This window comes from Hypanus sabinus, chromosome 10 (genome assembly GCF_030144855.1).
Source record: "Hypanus sabinus isolate sHypSab1 chromosome 10, sHypSab1.hap1, whole genome shotgun sequence".
NCBI lineage: Eukaryota > Metazoa > Chordata > Chondrichthyes > Myliobatiformes > Dasyatidae > Hypanus > Hypanus sabinus.
Window position 1 is genome coordinate 122832367 of NC_082715.1, and position 25270 is coordinate 122857636.

Sequence of the window (25270 nt, forward strand, 5' to 3'; positions counted from 1 at the left end):
GTAATGGATGCAGTCCGTCACGGGTAAATCCTTCCTAACCATTGAGCACATCTACACAGCATCTGTCATCAAGGACCCCAACCACCCAGGGCATGCTCTCTTCTTACTGCTGCCATCAGGAAGAAGGTACAGGAGCCTCAGGACCCTCAACACCAGGTTCAGGAACAGTTATTACCCCTTAACCATCAGGCTTTTGAACCAAAGGGGATAACTTCATTCAACTTCGCTCGCCACATCATTAAACTGCTCCCATAACGTATGGGCTCACTTTCAAGGACTCTTCATCTCATTTTCTCAATATTCATTCCTTATCTATTTTATTATTTTTTTCTTCTTTTTGCATTTGCACAGTTTATTATCTTGCATATTGATTGTTTGTCAGTCCTGTTGGGTATGCCCTTCCTTTGATTCCATTAAGTTTCTTGCGTTTATTATGCACCCCACAAGAAAGTGAATCTCAGGGTTATATATGATGACATATACGGACTGTACTTTGATAATAAATTGACCTTGAACTTTAAAATGCTACATATAAAAGGTTTTCATTTTAATACTACCATACTTGTAAAAGTACAATTTAGAACCAATTGGAATTTGTCTGCTTGGTACTGATTAAATAAACAATTAGACTTGATAGATGGCTTTAATTATTCTTACACAAATGATACTATTGATTATGACCATTAACTTAAAATATCACAGCTAATACTCTATGTAGTCAGTATATGAAAATTCAATATTACTGTTGAATGCAAACACTAAAATATAAGCAGAAATTCAGTGGACCCAGGACACACCTTTGCCCTATAACTCAATGGCTCTAAAATCATCTCACAGCTCAAATCAAATGAGAGATTGTATTTCACATATGGGTACTTCTGCTTATCTTGCACATTCTCTCTCCTAACTATCTTTCCGTGCCTTTCTGAACTGGGAAGATGTCTGTTCTAATTCTTTATCTTATCTCTGACTTTCTGCATACAAGTTCCTGAGGCCTTATCTTGCAGAACAGGGTTTGAAACAGAGCAAACCTTAAATTGCTGCATTTGCTGATATCCTGCTGCCACGTTGCTAATTTTTAAATGATCAAAACAACTCCATTTCACCCCCACCCCCCTCCTTCTCATCAAGAAAGGACTGCTGCCCCAAATCACAATGGGTCAGGGTAGCAGTGACTTCCTTACAAGTTTGATTGAGAAAGTAGAAGTGGTAGGGGATGTGGAAAGGAGGACGACCTAACGTTGGCTGATCAGGAGCATCATGGACTGTTTGCCCCTCTCCCATCAGGGAGGAGGCTATGTAGCACACCAGGGCCATCAGACTCAAAAACAGTTACTTTCCCCAAGCAAGGCTGATTAACATCTCCACCTGTTAACCCACCCCTCCACACCCCCAACCACCACTACTTTATCATTCCCCATCAATCACCTTACACACAGTCATTCCTGTGTTTAACATCTCTTTATGGACATACACTCAATCTATATATATTATGTATTTGTATTTATTGTTTTGTATATATTTGCTATTGTACTCTATATCTTATTATTGTGACTTTTTCATGCTGCATCGGATCTGGAGTAACAATTATTTCATTCTCCCTAATACTTGTGTTCTGGAAATGACATTAAACAATCTTGAATATTGATTTGCATGATTATCAAAGGGGTAGCATCCTGGTGTCATAGAACATAGAACAGTACAGCACAGGCACAGGCCCTTTGCTGTTCTGATCCAGCTAAAAGGTGCATCAAATAATCCCCCAAAACTAATCTCTTCTACCCATACAATGTCCATATCCCTCCAGCTTCCTGAAATTCATGTGCCCATCCAAACATCTCCCAGAAGTCTCTAACGTACTTGGCTCTACCACTACACCATTCTGCACCTACCCTCAGCTTATAATTCTAAAATGGATTGTCACTCCATTATCACACCTGCTAGCGTTTGCTGTGTTACTGCCTTTCCAGCATTACACCAATGATGTTTCAAAAGCTGGTTTATTGGTTATAAAATGCCTGGAGATATGCTGAACTTATGAACAAAGAAGTTTGGGTGTTGGCCCTTCAATGGAGGTACTCGCATCTGGGTCAGGATTAGTTGCTTTAGGACTCAGAAGGTCATAATGTCATACAGCCCAGAAACAGGCCCTTTGGCCCATCACATTTATGCCATCCATTGTTCTCATCTGTACTTGCCCTATCTACGGCTATTTGTTATGTAGTCTTCCATGCCTTGCTGACTTATGTATTTGTACAGACGTTTTGTAAGTGTTATGCGTGTGTGTCATCAACCACCATTTAATCAGGCAGTGCATTCCACAATCTCCCAGTCTCCATGTGGAAACATGCCCCCTTTGATCCTCTCTCATATTTATGCCCTCATGTTTTAGATATCACCAACAAAGGGAAAAGATTGTGACTGTCTAGTCTTCATAAGTTTGTATGTCTAATGAACCCATCCTGAAACCTAAACTGACACTATTGTCTAGTGTATAGTCAGAGGTTTATTTGTGGTAAAGCTTTAAGTCCAGGTCATCTTGACTTTCAGATGTTGCTGAACCCTTCACATCACTGGAAGAAATTCTTTGTGATTTGGGAGGAAATTGGATCACCCGAATTGAAACTTCTGTGACTTGGTCAAAGTTTTTCCTTCAACAGACGCCAACAAAGTAACAGTGGAAACAGAAGAATATGAGTGCAGAGTGTACCCAGTGAATCCAACTTTTCCATACATATTCCTTATCAGCTTTCCTTGCCTATCACTGAACTAAAAGTGAGGACAACTGGAAACAGGTGATATAATCCTGGTTTCACAATAACAATTCTCAAGACCAAATGCACAGTACATGCCAAGTGAGCAACAAACCTGATGGTTTTGATTTCTCTAACTTCCAGTACTTCTCTTCCTCATTCCTTTCTCTCCCCCCACCTTCTTATTCCCAGCCTCGGGATAGAGGGGCCCTTTCAAAACAGATGCGGAGAAATTTCTTTAGCCAAAGGGTGGTGAATTTGAGGAATTTGTTGCCGCGTGCAGCTGTGGAGGTCAGGTCGTTGGGTGTATTTAAGGCAGAGATTGATAGGTTCTTGATTGGACATGACATCAAAGGTTACGGGGAGAAGGCCGGAAAATGGGGTTGAGGAGGAGATAGAAAAAAGGATTAGCCATGATTGAATGGTGGAGCAGACTCACTGGGCCAGATGGCCTAATTCTGCTTCTGTGTCTTATGGTCTTATTCTGGCCTGAACCCCCTTTCTTTCAGCAACTGTCTATTCCTCTCTATACTATAGATACTGCCTGACTTGTTGAGTTCCTCCAGCAATTTGTGTGTTTTGGACAACAAAACTGTCGGGTTTATTTTCAACCTGTGTTTATCTAACTCTCCACAGTCCACACTTTGACACCATCAGAGATCAAGGTTGTTGCAATGATGGGGGATTCGCTCTTTGTAAGTAGAGTTGTTTGCTTATTATTGCCTGAGAATTGGTCAGTGTGGAATGTGTTGACAATGCACTAATACCTTCTGTTTACTTCCAGGTTGGTTCACCACAGGACACTGAGCAATCGACTAGGTAATGATTTAACCTGAAAATCACAGCATTATTTTGTTCCTTTCTCCCCTCTGTTGACATTGAAATCCCTATTAAACTGGGAGACTCGGCATTAGAGAGGGAGCGCAGGAATTTCATGACTATATTATGCTGGGGTGGGTGAGGTTGACAGCAGTGATGGGGACTAAATGAACGAGCCAACATAGCTCATTGTCTCTTTGCATTTGTAGCTTGCAATTGTATTTGCCAGACACAAGGCTTTGTCCATTTAGACAGATGGACACACTCAAGGAAAAAAAGCTCAGCCTGAGGGTTCCCCTCCTGATCACTCACTCTTCTAATATATATATCTATATATGGTCCTTCACTGTTGCGGGGGTCAAAATCCTGTAAAATCCCAGCCAGCAGCATCATTAGAGCTCATTCTGCATATTCTTTGGAGGCTCGGAATCTTACCGTCTTGCAGATAACTAGGAACAAGCAAAGATCCTGGGTGCCAGTTAAATGTAAGTAAATGCTATGCTTTTTTGTCGACAGAAACACAGCTGTCTGAATGGTTCAGCCACTATCTGCTTTTTCTCTGGGGGTAGGGTAGGAATCACATTTGTAAGTATAATTTTCAAGGAGGGAGGGGGGATTCTTCTGATGGATAAGGGATTCCTACCAGGAAGAACATTCACCAGAGTGTACAACAAAACAGACCCTTCTGGAACCCAGATAGCAAAGATCCTGTTGTAAATATCAACTTGCAATTTAATAGAGGAACTATGAAGGAACTATGTCAACACTGCAGTTATCCAAGATTCTGAGTGGAGAGGGTTACTCATTCCAGACTCGGCAGTCTGTGTGTAATCACTCTCAGTGGCAATGATTTGTTTTGTTGGGCATTGGGGGATACCAGTATTCTAGCCTGCAATAGGCCAAGCTCTCTTCTCGTCACTATCAGCAGAGCAGGACGTACAGAATCCATAGGTCCCACAAGAACAGTTATTACCCTACGACTCAGGCTCTTGAAACAGCGTGGATAACTTCACTCAGCACAACTCTGAACTGGTTCTACAACCCACAGATATACTTTTAAACGAGAAAACCTGCAGATGCTGGAAATCCAAAGCATCACAAACAAAATGCTGGAGGAACTCAGCAGGGCAGGCAACTCCTATGAAAAAGAATAAACAGTTGATGTTTAAGTCTGAAACCCTTTATCGGGATTGGTCCTGATAGAAACATAGAAAATAGGTGCAGGAGTAGGCCATTTGACCCTTCAAGCCTGCACCGCCATTCAGTATGATCATGGCTGATCATCCAACTCGTCCTGTACCTGCTTTCTCTCCATACCCCCTGATCCCTTTAGCCATAAGGGCCATATCTAACTTATCTGATGAAAGGTCTCTGCCTGAAACGTGAACTGGAGACTCACTTTCAAGGTCTCTTTACCTCATGCTCTTGGTATTACACTTTTTATTTGCACTGTTTGTCGTCTTTTGCATTTGTTTGTTTGTCATTCTTTATATATGTATGTTTTTTTTGTAGATTCTATTGTAGCTTTTTATTTTTCCTGTAAATACTTGCAAGGAAACGAAACCCAAGGTTGTATATCATAATATATACGTATGTTGATAATAAAATTACTTTAAGCTTTTGAAATTTTAACTATAAGACTATAGGACGCAGGAGCAGAATTAAGCCATTTGGCCCATCGAGTCTGCTCTGCTATTTCATCATGGCTTATCCATTTCTGTCTCAAGCCCAATCTCTTGCTTTCTCTCCATAACTTTTCATGCCCTGACTAATCAAGAACTATCAAACTCTGCCTTAAATGCACTCAGTGACCTGGTCTCCATAGCTGCCTGAGGCAACAAATGCCATTGATTTACCCCCTCTAATAAAATTCCTCCTCATCTCTTCTTTAAATGGACATCCCTCTATTCTGAGGCTACGCTCTCCGGTCCTAGACTCCCCATCAAAGGAAACATCTTCAAATCCACTCTATTTAGGCCTTACAATATTCGATAGTCTTTAATAAGATCTCCCCTTCTGAATTCCAGCAAGTACAGGTCAGAGCTATCAAACGCTCCTCATATGATAAGCCATTCCAGAATCATTCTAGTGAACCTCCCCTGAACCCTCTCCAATGCCAGCGCATCCTTTCTTAAATAAGGGGCCCAAAACTGCTCACAATGCTCCAAGTGAGGTCTCACTGGTGTCTTATTCAGCCTCAGTATCACACTCTTGTTTTTATATTCTAGACCTCTGGAAATGAATGCTAACATTGCGTTTGCCTTCCTCTCCACCCATTCAACCTGCAAATTTAGGCAATGATGCAAGAGGACTCCCAGGTCCCTTTGCACCTCAGATTTTTTTTTTAAACTTTCTCCCTGTTTGGGAAACAGTCTGTGTTTTTTTTTCCTTCTATTACATCACAACACTTGGGGTGCAAATGGGGTTCCAGTGGCATTGGAGTTAATTCAACAGCAGGAGTGTGGATCCCACGGTGGACGACTATTTGTAATTCAAATCATGGGATAAATTTGAAATAAAAATCTATTATTAGTGACCCAGAAGCATCTGGCTATACAATTGTAAAAAAATATGTATCTGTTTATTAACGTTTTCCAGAGCAGGAAATCTACCATCTTACTTCTGTAGGTCTTTATATGTTTCCAAACCTTTGCCAATGCGAGTGACTTATTAACTATACTTTCAGCCACTCAGTTCAAAGGGAATTAGAGATGCACAATAAATGTCAGTCATGCAGACGGTATCCTCAACCTAGCATGAATAAATTAAAAATCCCGCCTCAAAGCTTAAGATGCAAAAGTCATTGATTCATGCAGCACAGGAACAGGCCCTGTGCTGCATACTGAATAAGACCCTCATCTAAACCAGTCCTATTTGCCCGCATTCAGCCCATATCCTTCCAAACAAGGGGTCCCTATCCTTTTTATGCCATGGAGCAAGGAATCCATGGACACCAGGTTGAGGAGTCTTGTTCTCCACCTTTCCTGCCCATTTGCCTATATAGGCACCTTTTAAATAGTAGTGTACAGTTGTCCCTTCTTCAACTCCTTCCCCAGCAGCTCATGGCATACACTGAACATTGTCTGGGTGAATATGTTTCTCTTCAGGTCCCTATTAAATCTTACCCCTCTCACCTTAATTCTCCATCAATGGGGAAAATGTGCATATTCACCCTAGCTATGACCCTCTTGATTTTTATACACCTCTCTAAGATTGCCCCTCGTTCTCCTAGTTCCAAAAACAAAAGGAGTCCCAACCTGCTCTCCTTAATTTAGTCTTTTGAGACCTGGCAACACTTGGAAATCTCCTCTATAGATGGGTCGGGCAGCATCTGTGGAGGGAAGTGCAGAGTTGATACATCAGGTCAAGGCCCTTCATCTAGACTGGAATATAGAGGGGAGATAGCCAAAATAAAAAGGTGGAGGGAATGGCTGGCAAATGATAGCTGGTCCAAAGGTGATTGGTAAATAAAGGAGGGAAGAGTGGGAATAGTGCCAGAAACGGGGAGGTGATGGATGGATGTGACAAAGGGCTGAAGATGATGGTATCTGATAGGAGAGGAAGCTGGAGCGCGGAATGAAGGGAGGGAGGTGGATATAGCAGATGGGAGTGGTGGGGAAAGGTACCAAGTGAGAAGAGTGTGCTAGTGAAAGGTAAATCGTAAGGGTGAATGGGGAGAAAGAGAGAGTGATGAGGGTTGGGTAGATCAAGATGAAAGGAAAAAGAGACAGAGAGGGAGAAATTTTCTGGAAGATGTAGAACTCTTTAACATTTTATGTGTTGCTCCAGACTTCAGTGTCTGGAGATTTTCATGTATCCACAGAGATCCAGACTGTTTTTCCACTAGGCAGGGGTTTCCAACCTCTTTTATGCCATGGACCAATACCATTAAGCCATGGGTCTGTGGACTCCAGGTTGGAACCCCAGCACTAGATTGATGGGCAAACAGCCTCGAGGAACAAACATTAAACAAAGACTCTGCTTGCTATCCTCCTTAGAAATAACAGATCCCACGGCATTCCCTAGAAGAGCATAAGGACTTTTTGCTCTTATTTGCTCACCTTTCAGGATTTGGGGTTCATGGGTATGGCCTGCATTTAATGCCTGTCGTTAACTGCTCTTCCTCGGTTTTTCTCAGGCATTTAAGAATTGACTGCTGAAATACATACAACAAAATCTAAAAAGCAGTCCTGCTGAAGGGTCTCAACCCAAGATGTCAACTATTTACTCTTTTCCATCCATGTTGCCTGACTTGCTAAGTTCCTCCAGCATTTTGTGTGTGTGTGTTATCTTAAAAACAATTATCTGATTTTTGTCGCATTCCATTTTTGGAATCCATCGTCAAAGTTGTTCAGTGGGATTCCTGAAGTGGATGTGAAGAATGCTTTAGAAAACCATGTGCTCCTTTCCAAGCAATTGACATAGAAGAGTTACAACATTGGAACAGGTCCTCCAGACTGCAGATTGTGCAAGGCTAATCAAGCAAATTACTGTAAGAGCTGTTTTTCACGATCGACGGCTATGGAAAGCGAGTATGCTTTCTGCAGTGGGAATCAATCAAGAAGATTGAGTCGTTCTCCATACAAAGATAGGCTGGGTCCTTGGTACCAACCTAAATTCACGAATAAATGTAAATAAAAGCCTTCAGAAGCCCTGGGTTTAATCAAATGCTGGCTGCCTCTTTCCAGGAATATCAAGGAGTATCAGCTTACTGATCTTTCCTTCTACCTGCTGGCCAGTCATTCAGAACAGGTGGACACCTGGCCTACCACCACGCAAATCTGGATGTTGGGATAATTCATTCCAAGAGCCAGCATGGGAATAGTGGGCAGAGTGGCCTCTAGTTGTTTTCATGACAATAAATGTAACTTTTTTTCTCTTTGTTTTCTATTAACTAAAGGACTGGGGAGGACCCATCTTCCAGATCGCAAGGCTCCTTTCCAGGTATGCGCCTGCAAGCAGTCCCTTCAGAAAGCCAAGGACGGTCAAGCATTGGTCCTACTCTTCTTTCCGGGCCTGGGTTAGGAGCTGCTCTTCTTGCTCCAGACTAGAGAAACGCAGCACCGAATCAGGCCCTTCAACTCAACTTGCTATGCCGATCATGAAACCAAGCTAGTCCCATCTGCCCACATTTGGCCCGTATCTCTCTTGACCTTTTCTATCCATGTACCCAACCAAGTGTCTTTTATGTATTATGTTGCACTTGTTTCAAAAGCAGCTCGTTCCATATAAACATGAAGAAGCCCCTTTTAAATTTTCCCCCTCTTATTTTAAACCTCTACCATTTAGTTTTTGATTCTCTTTTCTTGATAAAAAGACCATGTGAATTTACCCTATGTCCACCATGAGTTTATAAGCCTTTTTGTGTCCTAGGGTGAGTGGCGCTGTGGTACAGCAGGTATTACTGCTACTTTACAACTCCAGCAGCCCCCAGGTTTGATCCTGACTTCCACTGCTTTCTGTGCGGTGTTTGCAAGTTCTCCCAGTGACAATATAGGCTTTACCCCAAACTCCCCCACCCCCCCCCCCCACCCCCAGCTGATGTTCAGAATCTGGTCTGTTAGGCTATATATATCTGCGTGCTATTACAACACTTAAAATTCCCGATCATCTTTCTAATCCACAGATATTTTGAAACTTTTTAATCCTGACCTCATTGGATACTCTCAAGACAACAGAAGCCATGACAACTCACTGGACCAGTCTACTCTGAAAGTGGAAGCTGAGTATGTTAACTCTGAGAATGCAGTTTTTTTTACTGGCTGCCTCACTGTTGTGTAGTATGAACGTGGGCTTTTGTGCTTCTTACTTTCAAAGCTGGGCTGGGAGGCTCACAGGATTCAGAATCATAGATCCTTGACACTAGAGTACTGTGCAAAAGTCTTAGGCACACATATATAGCTTGGGTGCCTTTTCAGGGTTCTGTATTTGTCAGTGCAGAGTGGAGAGTGAGTTTGTAAATCTAGTAGGAGCAAAAGATATTGGCAATGCTGAAGGTGAAGTGCTGTGGGAGGGGTGTAGGACAGGTGGCAGAGGAGTGCTGGGGCAGGGGCTGGCACAGGTGCAGACACACCCAGCCCCAAAACACCAGGAAAGGTCATTTGATTCCAAACAATTGGTTTATTGATCATCACAGAATGTCCCTCTGGTGCTTCCCGTGCTCTCCCCTCTCCCCTCCCCTTTTCTCAACCATTATTCCCCTCTCCCTGCCCCTTTCCCACTTAGTCTGCTCTATGGACCCATATCAGAATCAGGTTTATCATCACTCACCTGTCATAAAATGTTATTTTTTCTCTTGTAGCAGCAGTACAGTGCAATACTTAAAATTACTACCATGCAAATGTTTGATTTTCCCTAGCTATCTATATTATATATAACTCTAATATATCTCTATACTGCTAATCTCTCCATCAATCTTTAATCTTTATTCTCTCCTCTCCCTCAATCACTCCCTCTCCCCCTCTCTATAGATATTTATATATCTAGAGCTAGGGTATATGGCTTAGACTTTTCCACAGTACTGTATATAATATGGAATACTCATCCATACCACCCCATTTGCCTGTATTTAGCCCATAGCCCCCTGAACCTTTCCTATCCATGAACCTGTCCAAGCATCTTAAGTATTGTAATTATACCTACCTTTACTAGACCTTTTGGTAGCTGGTTCCATATATGCACCCATTCTCTGCATAGGATCCCTTTAAAATCCTTCCCATCAACATATGTCTTCTAGTTTTGGACTCCCCTCCCCTGGGAAAAATAATGTGATCATTTCCTTTATCTGTGCCACACACTATTTTATACATCTCCTTGAGGTGACCTCATCAGACTCCTGAAAGCCTCTGTTGATCAGGGTTGATCATGGACGTTGCATCCTAGCTGTCTAAATACTCAAGCCCAGGCAGAATGATATGGGGAGCAAGCTGTTGCCCACGTAGCAAGCCCCCCCCCCTCCATGCATCTGACGAACCCAAAGGAACGGCAGAGACCGATACAGATTGGCACCAGCAGCATTGAACTCAACGTAGGGCCTTAGGGACTCTAGCTTCAGATTTTTCCCTTGGGGTTTTCTCCTGAAATCTTCCCCATGAGTGGTAAAGCCACAAGGTGGTGAAGGTTTGAGATCAGGGCTTTCCTTTTCCTGGATGAGCTGCCAACCACAGCTGATGAGCCCCATCTGCCTGAAGTGAAAGATCTGAAAGCGTCAGTCGACCACCTTCGCCCTTCTGTCAGTAGAAACGCTGCTGCCAGGCTGAGTAGCTAAGCCACACATGAGGGCCAGGAGCTGGACCTGGTTGTCAGAGGCTATTTGAGAGGCATGCCATTATAGGTCGAGGGAGCTTATCCCCAACACCACCCTTGACTATAATAACCTTAAGGAACCCTACCCGCCAGGGAAATTAGTCCACAAATGCTTGCACCTGGCAATAAGCTTTACCACCAGAGTTCCCCTTTCTCCTGGGTGAAATGGAGATTTAAAATTGAAGATAAACTAGGAAGTGCATTTGACAATAAGCCAATTCTTCATTGATGAGAAATAGATTTCAAATTGGTGCCCAGTGAGCATGTGAATGTTCACAACCATGTTGAGCTGTAGGTTTTAACTGCCAGTAGACTGTCCTTTACATTTCAGCTGCATTCAATGTGAGGACAATCTGTCGTACTCCATACCTCTGAGGACACTGTGCTGTATATATTAGTGAGGGCATTGGGCTGTACTCATATGCAAATGACTCCTCATGAAGGGGAGAGGCAAAACCACTGAACTGGAGAAGATGGGCATGTGAGAGATCTTAGTCATGGAATATTTGCAGCAGAGAAGGAGACCATCCTCACCCACCATCATGTCCGTCCCAAAGGCATATTAGCTGTACTGCTCATTCAGTTAGGTATGGCTAAAAGTCAAATCACGTCTGTTGTCACGTGCACAAGAAAGGTGAGACACAAGTGCATTGAAAAACTTGCTGGCAGCAGCTTCATAGGTGATAGGTTTGGTCTGCATTCAGAACATAAATGAGACATCAATTATACAAGGCAGCATAGAGACAAAAAGAAGACTGTGCATAAACAAGACGTCAGTGCAAAACAAAAAACTACCAAGAGCCAACTCCGCAGTCATGCAAGGGGTAGTCCGTAGTGTTCCAATGCCATAGTCAGTGTAGATAGAGGGCAAGAAGCAAAGCAGGGTTGATGGGAGGGCGAGAGTAAATAAATTACAAGGGAACAGGGGAACAAGTAGAGACGGAAACGGACGTTATGGGCTTGGTCTGCTGGGTGCTGGTATGAACCCAAAAAAATCTCTATATGTAAGCACATGCAATGTTCCTCTATGGTCTGATGTGTTCTATGACATAAATTTATCAAATAATTAAGTGATCTGTTTATTTTAGGGAATTGCCAGGCCAGGCTTCAAAACTGGTGAGCAGTTTAAAAAATCAGCCGGTGAGTGTTCAGATCGTCTTTACGTCATGAAATGATCATTGTAATGGGCACACGTGCGAAATCCATTGGAGTGCTCATGGTAATGGGTCTTATGGGAAATCCATTGACCAACTGAGGGACACCCCTGTAACTAATGATTGGCTGGATCATTTTGATGATAAACCTTTTCTTGTACCCTCACAAATTCTTGCACATATTAATATCATAAAGCCATGGGAGAGAAACTTGACTTCAATCACCAACACATGCTCTGGATACAGTTGTGTGGAGATGTTTACAGGCAGTGACGAATATCCAACGAAGCCGAGGCCTTATAAGGCACCGGTCAGACTGCACTTGGAGGATTGTAAATAGTTTTGGATCCCTTGTCTAAAAAGAAGGTGGAGAGTGTGCAAAGGAGGTTTCCAAGAATGATTTTGGGAATGGAAGGGTTAATGAATGAGGCATGTTTGATGGCTCTGGGTCTGTACTCACTGCAGTTTAGAAGAACATCATGGAAGGGAGGAATCTCATTAAAACTTATTGAACACCAGAGGGCAAAGCCTGTGAATAGATGGACGTCCCTTTAAATCAGAGATGTGGAGAATTTCTTTAGCCAGAGGCTGATGAATCTGTGGAATTCATTGCCACAGATGACCGTGAAGGCCAAGTCACAGGGAATATTTAAATCGGAGATTGATTGCTCTTGATTAGTAAGGGCATCAAAGGTTATGGAGAGAAGGCAGGAGAATGGTGTTGAGACGGATAATAAATCAGCCATGATGAAATGGTGAAGCAGCCTCAATGGGCCAAATGGCGTCATTCTGCTCCTATGCATCATGGTCTAATGGACGCAATGTGCATTCCAGCAGACCATCAAACATTAATTACTCTTGCATCGATTAGACCTAACCAACAGACCTTAGATAGTCAGGATGCACAACTGCTCCTCCCTCCCTATCATCCTCAACATGGGTGCCCCCTGGGGCTGCGTGCTGAGCCCATTTCTGTACACTCTGCTCACACGCAAACACCCAAGTAATCATGTTGTTCACCAGTGACAGGGCAGAGGTGAGGTTAATCATCAACAATGAGGCAGCTTGCAGAGAGACAGAGGAAGTGCTCAACGCCTAGTGCCAGGCAAACAACGTCTTCATCAATGTCAACAAGATAGAGGAGATGGTTATCAACAGGGGAACTCGCACCCCTCATACCCACCTTCACATCGGTGGCACAGCGGTGGAAACTGTCAGCAGTTTCAAACCCCTGGGAGTGCACATCTCACACAACCTCTCATGGTCCCAGAACACATCCTACACAACTGGGTAAGCTCAGCAGTGCCTCCACTTTCTGACGAGGCTGAAGAGATTCAGATCATGCACATCCACAGTCAAGTCATCCCACAGATGTGCAGTAGGGATCGTCCTTACAAGCTGCATCACTGCATGGTATGGAAACTGCTCTGCACTGCACAGGAAGGCTCTACCGTGGGTAATTAAAACTGCACAACACACCACCAGCACCAACCTACCCACCATTAAGGACACCTATACAGAAAGGTGCCAGAAAAAGACCAGTAACATCATAAAGGATCCCACCCACCCTGCTCATGGACTGTTTGTTCTATTCCTATCAGGAAGAAAGCTACACAACATCCATGCCAAAACCACCAGTCTCCAAAACAGTTTCCCCAGACAGTATGACTGATCAACACCTCCGCCCAATAACCCACCCCATCACACTCCAACCACCACTACTTTATCGTTTCCTGTCAGTCACCTTATGTACAGACACTCCTGCGCCTAGCGTCACTTTATGGTCATACAATCAATTGATGTATGTAAGCTGTCTTGTGTAATTATATTTATTGTGTGGTTTATTATTAATATGTCTTTACCTTATTGTGTTTTTATTGTGCTGCATCAGATCTGGAGCAGCAATTATTTCATTCTCCTTTACACTTGTGTTCTGGAAATGACATTAAACAATCTTGAACTATAATTCTGCTGCTGCCAATCTGTGTCAATATCCGTTGAACTTTAATAAGATTATATGTATACATTTCCACATTAAAACGCAGAACAATACAGCAAAAGAAAAGGCCCTTTAGCCGTCAGTGTTATGCTGAGCTAATTAAACTAGTAACTAAATGCTTAATTGGACCTTAATGCAAGATCTATATCCCTCCATTTTCTGCAGATTCATGCGTCTATTTAAGAGCCTCTTAAGTAAACACCTCTGGCGTATTTGCCTCCACCACCACACTTGGCAGCTTGTTCAAGGCATCCACCACTCTCCATATAAAACAACTTGCCCTGCATATCTTCTTTAAACTTACCCCCTCCATCTTAAATACATGTCCTCTAGAATCAGATAAAAATACTGGTAGTCTACTGTATCCATTACTCTCACTATCTCACATCACTCTATCACATCACTCTATCAGATCTGTCCTCAGCCTCCACCACTCCAGAGCAAACAACCCAGCTTGTCCATCCTCTCCTTGCACACCCCTTCCTATCATGGCATATATTTTCTGTACCCTCTCCAAAGCCCCCTTTAATGGGGAAACCAGAATTGAATCCGATATACCAGATGCACCCTAACCAGAGCTTTATCGAGCTGCAACATACCTTTCTGACTTTTGAACACTGTGGTTTGAATAATGATGGCAAGCATGCCATACAGTCCATCGTTGACATCCTATCAACCTGTTAAGCCATTTTTAGTGAGCTAGGGACAGGGACTCTGTTAATCACATCGTTCAATGTCTTGCCATTGACCATGTAGTTTCCTTTTAGATTTGATCTCCCAATTGGGTGAAAAACTGACATGAGAGTCATAAACATTTAGATTATTTTCTTTGATAGGGATTTCCTATGCCCTGTGTCCATATTCCGTACTGTACCTTCCTGTACTAATCCTATGTACCCACATTAGGTCTGTAACCTACTATGCAATAGCTACGAGGGAATCTGATTTTTTTAAAGCACAAAGGCACTGGGCAAAGAAGATAGAGAGAAACTTTGCCATTGATGGAAAGGGTAGAATGAGGGTTTAAAGTTCAAAGTAAATTTATTATTGTCACAAACCCTGTAACTGGGTTACTTACCAGCTAAGATAGAGGTGTCCATTGGAGTCTGGTGATACTATTTTTAACAGTATTAATTAGTAAAAATACACAAAAATAATATCAATGCAAATACACAGATAATATACGTCATCAATACTAAACCTAAAAGTACGGGTATTATAATCATCAATAAGAAATAAGCTCTGTCGTTGTCTAGGGGATAATGAATTGTCCGATGGAAATATAAAGTTCGTTTCAGTTCACACAGGCTGCGGTGGTTGTTTATCGCTGTATTGCAATTGTTGGAGAGAGAGAGAGAAGAATGGGAACAGTTACCGCTATTGTTTTTGCCAACCTTCCTTTATGATTTCGATCCATCAGTGTCTCGTTGTCATGGTCGTTCAAGTGTGTCCTCTCCTTTAGCTAAACCGTTCTTCTGTGATGAGCCCGCCACCCAGGCAAGGGAGGACACACACGAGCTCTTACTAGCTTTCGCTATAAAACACTGTCACTGGATTTCTAGCGTTTCTCCTGGTGCGTCTCAAGGGGTGTTCCCCAGACCCGTCTTTTATCCTCACTCATGGGGTCTCAGATGTCAATCAGGTTGGGATAATGCAATCCCTCAACCAGACCACTCTGGTTGTCCCCTGAGGGGTTTCAATGAACAGTACAGTACTCAATACACAATTCCGTCTCCAAGAGACGATAGCAGTAATCAGTGGTTCCGTTCTGCTTTTGTTAGAAGGAGATATTCCACTTTGTGTATTCTGGCGTTTCTCTCTCATTACTGACATGATGTGTATCTCTCTCACTTCCTGGGTATCAGACCTGAAATAATAGCGATCTTGCGATTCTCAAATAAAGGGGGAGGGGGTCGACTTTGCACCCTTCGGCCCATCAGAGTTGCTCCACATTCGTAACATTATCAAGGTACATATATGTCACCATAAACAACCCTGAGATTCATTTTCTTGTGGGCAAACTCAATAAATCCAGAACAGAATCAATGCAAGGCCACACTGACTTGGGCGTTCAACCAGTGTGCAAAAGACAACACACAGTGCAAAAAACAAACAAAAATAAATAAATAAATAAATAAATAGACAATGAATATCAAGAGCTTTGCTTGGTGGGGAAGGTTTTGCTTATCTGGTTTCTGTAATTGAGCAAACAGATTTGGGAGAACACATTAAAAATTGGACAGAGGTGCATAAAATAGACTTAATTTGTACGCTGGCTTGAAACGAATAACCCACCGCAATGTTCTTTTGAAGGCATAAAGGTGATGAATTTCTGTGGGAAGAGACATAGTCAAAGGGCAATAGAATATGGCACAGGCCCTTCGGCCCAACCAATTGATGCCAACCTCTTTGTTCAGCCAGCTAGTCCCAATTTCCTGTATTCAGTCCATATTCCTCCAAGCATGGTCCCACCTTGTATCTATCCAAGTACGCCTTAAAATATTCTGTTTTATCTGCCACAACCACTTCCTCTTCCACATACACACCACTCACTGTGTGCAAATCTTATCCCCACTCACCCCAAGCCTGTGCTCCTTAGTGTTGGGCTCCCTACCTTTAGCCAAGACCGATCATGCATAGAGTTAGAACAACAGTGTGAAGGGGGTCTTCCTCACAGGCAGATTAAAGATAGGAGGAAGACCATGTTGTCCATGTCACATGACATTGCACATAATGATGATAATGGTGTTGACCCTGAAGAAAAAACTGTTTCCATCCACTTGATCTGTGCCTCTCATAGTTCTAACTTTGGGAACACGTGGCCACCAGAGGGATATGGCTACTAATAAAACAGAACTACTGAGCTCAAATAACCTCTGGAGGGATGTGAAACTGATTAACTGGTTGAATCGAAAGGATGTTTTGTTAGATTGGATACTGGCCCAGGCCAGGATCTCCCCTCCAGTGGGTTAAAATAGATAAATGTTTGAAGATTGCTCAATGAAATGATTATCTAGAATCAGCAATCTTTTAATAGACTGATAGAGGTCATCTGTAATTATGCTTAGTGTATAATAATTGCTGTGTCATTTTGGGACTTTGTATCTGGGTGAACATCAAAGTATTAGTTTTATCTGACTATGGCAGGATGTGACATTGATTGACATCCCAGAACACCATATGTGCTGGGAAAAAAAATCTGGAAAAACCTCACCAAACTCCCCCCCCCCCCCACACAAACACATGCAACCCACCGTCACGTAATTCTATTAACAAGGATAGACTGGCCAAGAGAATATACTTGACTGAATCCATGGTTTCCAATAGAAATGAGCTTTGAAAATTTGGCCAGGCAGCTGGGCATCTCACTGGTAAAGTAGCCAAACAGAATCAAAGACCTCACCCATGGGGGCAAAAAGGGAGACACCTTTAAGAAATACATAAAACTGTTGGGCTTATGGGAGAAGGAAGGGTCTGCCTGCACTGCACTTTCTCTATAACTGTAATATTCTGCACTCTGTTTTTTCCCCCTCTATTACCTTAATTCACTAATGTGTTGAAATGACTTGCAAAACAAAGTTTTTCACTGTACTCATGACAATAATAAGCCAAATTACAATTTATAATTTAAACAATTCACGTGTTGTTGAGACTCCAGACAAATGGACACTTCTGACTGAGTCAAGAGTAGCAATAACCAGTGCCTGTTTCCTTTTCAGCACGTCAACTTTCAGAGGGATTGGAAGCTGATTACAATTTACATGGGCCTTGCTGATCTCTGTGCATATTGCACAAATAAGGTGATGTCCAAAATACTCCTGTTAAGTAGTGATGTGTTTGTGCATTCAGTATAAGCTGAAGCATTCAACAGGAGGCAGGCCAGACTTGTTAAGGGCACTGAGCCAACAAGAAGACAATACCTAACGATGACCATACTTTGAACGAGTTCAGAGTCAGGTTTGGAAAGGAGCAATGTAATACATTTTCTTGGTCTCTAAATTTCACTAAGGTAACTTAACCAGATGACAACAGAAAAGTGGTCGAAGTGGATGTTGATTAAAATCATGTAAGAACAGAAGGTTTTCAGAGAAGAAATAGAATCAACGTATCATCAGATAGTACCTGGGTGGTATGGAAGATAAATAAGTACAGGGCACTGAAAGACGAAAATTACTAGTACACTTATTTGCATTAACACATTACAATGCAAGAATATGGGATGTTAGTTAATGGACACATTGTGTCTAATGAACCTCATTATCTCTTTCCAGAAAATATTTAAATTAATGGGTGGGATTATGAGTGTATTTATATTAACTTATATCAGGGCCTCCCAACCTGGGGTCCAGCGAACCTTCTGTTAATGCTGGAGGTCCATGGCATAAAAAAATTGGAAATCCCTAAATTATATGAATTTACTTAAGAATTCAGAAAGGTTTCACTTAAAACTCATGGAACAAAAATAATTACTAATCTGTTTGTTAACCACAGACGGAAAACAGCGAACGTCCCCTCAGTCTTCAGATTTCTGAATGGACAATGAACAAACCCTTGAACACTGTCTCACTATTTTTGCTCTTTCTTTGCACTAGCCATTAATTAAAAAAAAAACATGTTGTTCTTATTGTGATTTACAGTATTTGTAGAGTGTCGCACAGTAATGCTGCGACAAAACAACAATTTTCATGACATCTGTCAGTGATATTAAACCTGATTTTGATAATCATGAGTGACCAGCCATGAATGAAATAATGGCCATCACAAACCTGTCAAGGGTCTATACTGGGGTCTCAATGATTTATTCTATTTATTATCATCTTCCCAACAAAAAGAGAAGATACCTGCAGGTTTGTCAATGACACTCAGGTACTGACTTTTTAGGCAGCTTAGCAGAAACCTAGAACTATGGAAAGACACTAATAGATTAAAGATGTGACACTGTTGGCAAATAGATTTCAGCATAGCTAAATGCAGAGTCATCTACACTGGAACATAAACAGGTAGATCCGTTTATTATTTAAGGAAAAGCAAAGGTTCTAAGAGATTTAAAGGTCTGTATATGAAACAGTAATACATGGGAGATGAAAAATAAACATGAAGGCTAATGAACTGTATATGGATATGACAATGTGACGGGAAGGAAGTTTTGCTGCAACTGTATAAAATGGGAGCAACGCACATGAATTGCTGGAGGAACTCAGCAGGTCAGGCAGCATCTATGGAGAGGAATAAACAGTCAATGTTTTGGGCCGAGACCTGTCTTCAGGACCTTTCATCTTGTGTTTACATAAACTGGGAACAATTCCAGGGTCCACTTTGCTGAAAGGATGCATTGCTCTCGGAAAGTATTCTGGGGTTACATTGTGACAGGTAACTTAAACTAGATCTGTAGTCACCATAAAAACTCAGGACTGGTTTGATTTTAGGATTTTGGAAGGATGCATTCAGATCGAGAGGAGGTATTTCCACAGGCGACAAGAAGTGAAAAATTGCTGATGCTGTAAATCTGAAACAAAACTGGAGATAGTCTGAAGGCTAAGCAGCATCTGGAATGAGAGGGAGAGGCACAGTTAACATTTTAGGCCCATCGTCTCTAATCAGAATTGGCAAATCCAGAAACCAAGCTTGTTTTAAGAAGGAAAACGGGTGAAGAGAACAAAGGGTATGTCAGTGATAAGGTTGGGATTGGATGGGACTAAATAACACAGATGTTAGAGATACCAGATGAGAGAAGCTGTCAAAGGGTTGTTAATCACAGTCTGCCTAAAAGAGGAGTAAGTAGAGAGAAAGCAGAGAAAAAGGCAAAATCAACCCTTGCACTGTGAAATGCAAAGTACATCAGCCACTGAAAATTTGAAGCAAAAGAAAATACTGCTAATAATTAGCAGGGCAAGTAGCATCTGTGGATGGAGAAATAATTGGTACTTACATGAAATTATTCAAAGCCTTCATCAAAGTAAATAAAGTAACTGACAGAATGCCTATAGATTTGGACAGGAAATTCTTAGACTGGGAAAAGTTGATGTTCAATGTCTTTAAGGTATTCTGTTCCTTTCATTTCCTGATTCAGGAATATTACTCACCAGAAAATGTTGCATCCAGACTTAAAGAGGCTCTGGATATTCTGTATCAAGAGGTAAGCACAGTATTTCGAGCAACTTTCTTGCAGACATTATGATGGGTTGATACAAACACTCTCCTGGAACGATCATGCTTCAGATCCTCATCTGAAAAGTAGATTTGAGGATGGATTTATTTGTACTGAGGGGCATTATTGAATCAAGTGTACAGCACAACATGAGGCCATTCATCCCATTATAATCCTAAAAGAAAATGGGATAATTGGGTAAGCTTATTTCCCAGTATTTGTAACCCTACAATCTACAGATTTTTAAGTGGTTAATCAGATGCTGCTTAACTGCAGTGAGGATGTCTGCCTCCCTTTTACTTCAAACTGTAAATTCCCAACAATGGATTATTAAGCAAAGATTCACAAATCTTACCTCTAATCCTTCTACATTTTTTACAATCCAAAAATAAGGGTTTAGCCTCTTTTTGAGAAGGGCTTGAGAGTGGGAAGCCTGCTGAGTTCTCTGCCACATCAACAAAGTTCTGCTACTCCTGTTTCACAACTTCGTTCTGACCTTAACCTGGACTCTTCAGCTATTGTGCAGTAGAAGTTCACCAGGAATCAGGGGTCAAGAGAAGGCTCACCTTTCCCAAAGCTGCCCAGCCTGTGTTCTGTACCACCAGTACCACCAAGCCATTCAGCCCGACTCGCATTCTCCTCCTCAAAGTTCCTCAATACTTATCAATGATCTCTAACACACTGTGAACCGGCACACTATTTCACCGCACACACATATCTCTGCAGGTACCACGAGCCTTTGTGAATGTTGTGGAGATGCAGAGCATCGACAGCCTCCTCCAACGGTATGGCCCGAAACTCTCTGTACAAGAACCAAGGTAAAATCTTCAGTCAGAGCAGAACATTCTGTTCTTGCCATCAGTTTTAAATCACACAAGTCTATAATTAGTTTTTTCCCATTGAGACCTTTATGATAATTATAATCTGCAAAGACATGTTTATGATTTTTTTTTTGATCACCAGGGATTTTTGTGACTGCTTGGTCAAACTCCACAACTCAGGAAAGTTATCAGCATACAACATTAGTAGGGACTTCATGGTAAGTAGCACTTTAACCTCATTTATTACTATTGGAGAATTATGCACAAATTTATATTTACAGCATAATGCACTGACAGCACAATTATAAAAAGTTGCTTAGTATGGCATAAGGTTTGACCTGCACACATAAGGGCACACTATGAAGATGCAGTGCAAATAAACATTTGTTGGGTCAATACCCAGTCGGACTATTAACCTGCCTGAGTGAAGAGGTAACCAGGGACCTCTCAGAAACCATGCGCATGTTTTTGCAAAGGGTGTAGGTGAAGGAATTCTCTATCATGTTCCTGTATTCTGCCTTATAGTTAGTGGAAAGACTTTGAGTGTTTGTTGTGTACAGCTACATGTATTTGTAAATACTGTATGTACGTGCATGCGTGAAACTTCATTGAGGTTGTCTGGTGTGTGTGTATCATTGTGTGTAAATCCTTCATCTGTCTGCATGTCTGTGTGTGTGCAGATATATTTCTTATATTCTTGTATACTTTGGTTCGCGTACGCCTTTTCGGTCTAGTTGCGTGTGTCTTTCTGTTTCCGCGTGTGTGTTTGCGTGTTTAAAACCAGTGCTCGGTCTTGCCTTAGACTCATCTGGTAGAATAAATGTGAGCAGAACTGCACACCAAGGTGACAGAGTGACCATTTAAAAAAAAGACAAATGGGTTTTCTTTCAGCAAACCAGGCATTAAGACTTTGGTATGGTTCTTGTTATAGAATGCCATTCAGGAACTGGTGTACTCCGGGATCTACGACAAGCGCGACGATTACACGGTGGTTCTGCAACCCTTCCTCAGGAACCTGGAGTTCCCGCTCACTCCGGTGAGTTTATTAGTTCAGGTGGTTCCAGTATCCATGGCGAGGCAGGCAGGGTAGGTGGAGTGCACAGACCACATGGGAGAATCTCAAAACATGGAATTCTTACCAATTTTGCTGAGAGAGACTGACTGAGTCAAAGAGACAGACAGATAGAAACAGAGCCACGTTAACACACACAAAATGCCAGAGGAACTCAGCAGGCCAGGACATCTGAGTGGTCTCGGCCCAAAATGTCGACTGTACTCTTTTCAATAGATGCTGCCTGGCCTGGTGGGTTCCTCCAGCATGTAGTTTGGATTTCCAGCATCTGCAGATTTTCTCTTGTCTGTGACAAGAATATGTTAAAATGTGTTGTTCGGAAATAAATTATTGATACCTGGCCTGGCTGTGGTAAAACACACGTACTCATCTGATTCCGGTGGCTGGTGCTTGGGACTATCCATGGCAAGGTTGTGCTTCTGCCAACTGGCCTCTGGCCCCATGAGGAAAGAGAGTTATTGTCCTCCATGGCATCTCGGGCACGAAAGAACATTGTTTGATAGAGACACAGGAAACTGCAGATGCTGGATTCTGGAGCAACAAGCAGCCTGCTGGAGGAGCTCAGCAGTCAAAAACCCTGCAGCAGGAATCATGCAGGGTCCTGACGCCTTTCCCTCACAAATGTTGTCTGGCTTGTTGAGCACTTGCGGGAGATTGTTAATCCCAGGTGACGATGCTGCAGCGGGATGCTGGGGGTTCTCATGACATTGACGGTGATGGGAAAGGAATTGTATCACAAGACAGTAGAACATCTACAACTTGGGGCAAAGACAATAGTCATTCCTTGAACTTGTTGGTCCTCAGTGTTGGAAGTTCTGTGGCAAGGAAGCTGCTATTGTCACAAGCTTCATAACTTTACAAAAAATATTAAATAACACAGCTACAGACCATGGGATTTGGAGGGGCCGGATACTGAGTGTGTGGAAAGTCAGGTCATGTGTCCTGAACTAGGAGTGACGACAGGCTGGAATCTAATCAAGGGGTTCAGAGGATTTACATTTCAAAGTTCAAAGTAAATTTATTCTCATAGTACATATGTTACCATATACAACCCTGAGATTCATTTTTGTGGATATACTCCATAAATCTATCATAGAATAATAACCATAATAGAGTTAATGAAAGACCACACCAACTTGGCCATTCAACCTGTGTGCAAAAGACAACAAATTGTGCAAATACAAAAAGAAAGCAATAATAATAAATAATCAAGCAATAAATATTGAGAACGTGAGATGAAGAGTCTTTGAATGTGAGTCCAGAGGTAGTGGGAACTGTTCAGTGATGGGGCGAGTGAAGTTATCCCCTCTGGTTCAAGAGCCTGATGGTTGAGGTCTAATAAGTCATATGCAGAATAATAAAATATTATCTACCCAGCAGCGACTGCAGACTGGAACCTAAACAAGTTTATGGATAGCATATGTCTAAATGTGTTTCATGTTGTATTGACCACATGTATCTTTCTTACAGTATATCTACTCTGTGTTTAATTTTCCTTGCAGAGTGGCAAAGCTGATCCCAGTTATTTATCACAGAATGGCCTCCATTTCAGTTTCAAGAGCCACACCCCTTTAGCCAGCGGTCTTTGGAATAATATGGTGCGTAGAACATTTTCTGTGCCGAATCAGTTCCGCCTAACTAAATTCTCTGACCTTTCAAAAAATGTAACTTCCTCTTTAAATATTCCTAATGATCCAGCCTGTATAACTCTCTGGGGTAAAGAATTCCTAATGTTCACAACCCTCTGAGAATGTAAGTTCCTCGTCACCTCAATTTCACGTGACTGCTAATAATCTTCAAGTTCAAATTCAAGTTTATTTTTATTCAACTGTATGCATACATGCCACCAAACAACATTCCTGTGGACCAAGATGCACAATGCAATACATAAGACTCACACACAACACAAAGTAATATTACCACAAATGCATTAATATATTCCAGAAGATTGACATCAGGCATGAGAGACATCTATGACACAAGTCAAAAAGTTAACAGTATAACACTTCTGGCGCTTCATAAGTGATGAGACTTGGGTGGTGGCAGAGAGTTCAGTAGTCTCACGGCCTATGGGGGGAAGCTGTTTCCATCCTAAAAGTTCTTGTCCTAATGTTACGGTACCTCCTGCCTGATGGTAGGGGGTCAAAGCAATTATGGGACAGATGGGAGGGGTCCTTGACAATGCTAAGGGACTGGCATATGCAGCAATCCTAGTAAGTGTCTCTGAAGGGTGGAAGAGAACCCCTAGTGATCCCCTCAACAGTCCTCACAGTCATTTGTTGACAGATGCCTTGCAATTCCTGTACCAGAGATGCATCTGCTCACTTCACTCTCAATGATGTAAATAAGTCCCTCCATCTGAGATATATACTCCTACCAGCCACTCGTGATTTTTCATGCTTCATTAAGTTCACCCTCTCATTCTTTGTAATGCTGAAGAACATAAGTCTAATTTCTTTAGCTGATCATGATAGTACAGCCCTATCAGCCCATGCATTGGCCTGGTGAATCTCTTCTGGATTGCGAGCATTGCCAATATATCCTTCCTTAAATTAAGGGACCAAAGTTATGCCTGGTCTTACCAATACACTGTAGAATTGTAACAATTCTTCACTATTTCAAAACACCAACCAATTTGTAATAAAGGCTGTATGCTAATTGCCTTCCTTTCCAGTTGATGCACCTGCAAACTAACTCTTTGTTATCTGTGCATAAGAAAGATGTAGATCTCTTTGTACTTCCCTCAGCTGCAATCTTCCTTCAAGTAGATAATACCCTGCCTTTATAATTCTCCTTGCCAAGGTGCATATCTCACTTTTAAACTCTGTTTGCAAAGTTTCTACCCACTGACTCAATGTACCTCAATATAGTTGTCATGCCGTAATATCCTCATCAGAACATCTCAGCCCATTTAGTTTCAATCTTAAAAACCTAAAGCAGTTCATTAACTGGTTGCTGTTCTCCAATCTTTGCAGCCCTTCCTGACTAAACCAAAGCTTTTCTTGAGAAGCACTTCAGCAATGATTTGGAGAATCCAGACTTCTTATTTACACTTTGTACATTCCTGCATGTTTTGGGTTCATTGGCCTTCTACACTGCTCTTTCTTACAAAAAATTAAACAAAGTCATCACAATCCAAGCAACACACACACACACACACACAAACTACTGGGGGAACTCAGTGGGTCAGGCAGCTTCT

At 42.0% G+C, this 25270-nt stretch overlaps 1 protein-coding gene across 1 annotated transcript in view; it reads left to right on the forward strand.

The window, feature by feature from the left end:
- Positions 1–2728: 2728 nt before the first annotated feature.
- The window catches only part of LOC132400344 (phospholipase B1, membrane-associated-like), a 66834-nt gene continuing 44292 nt past the window's right edge, over positions 2729–25270 (forward strand). Inside the window, exons 1-12 of the mRNA XM_059981297.1 lie at positions 2729–2795; positions 3390–3448; positions 3538–3572; positions 8473–8516; positions 9199–9298; positions 11966–12017; positions 17750–17830; positions 20101–20166; positions 20905–20996; positions 21142–21217; positions 21931–22035; positions 23574–23669. Of these exons, the coding sequence (XP_059837280.1) occupies positions 3428–3448; positions 3538–3572; positions 8473–8516; positions 9199–9298; positions 11966–12017; positions 17750–17830; positions 20101–20166; positions 20905–20996; positions 21142–21217; positions 21931–22035; positions 23574–23669 (768 nt within the window). The 5' untranslated portion in view covers positions 2729–2795; positions 3390–3427. The remainder of the gene's footprint in view (positions 2796–3389; positions 3449–3537; positions 3573–8472; positions 8517–9198; positions 9299–11965; positions 12018–17749; positions 17831–20100; positions 20167–20904; positions 20997–21141; positions 21218–21930; positions 22036–23573; positions 23670–25270) is intronic.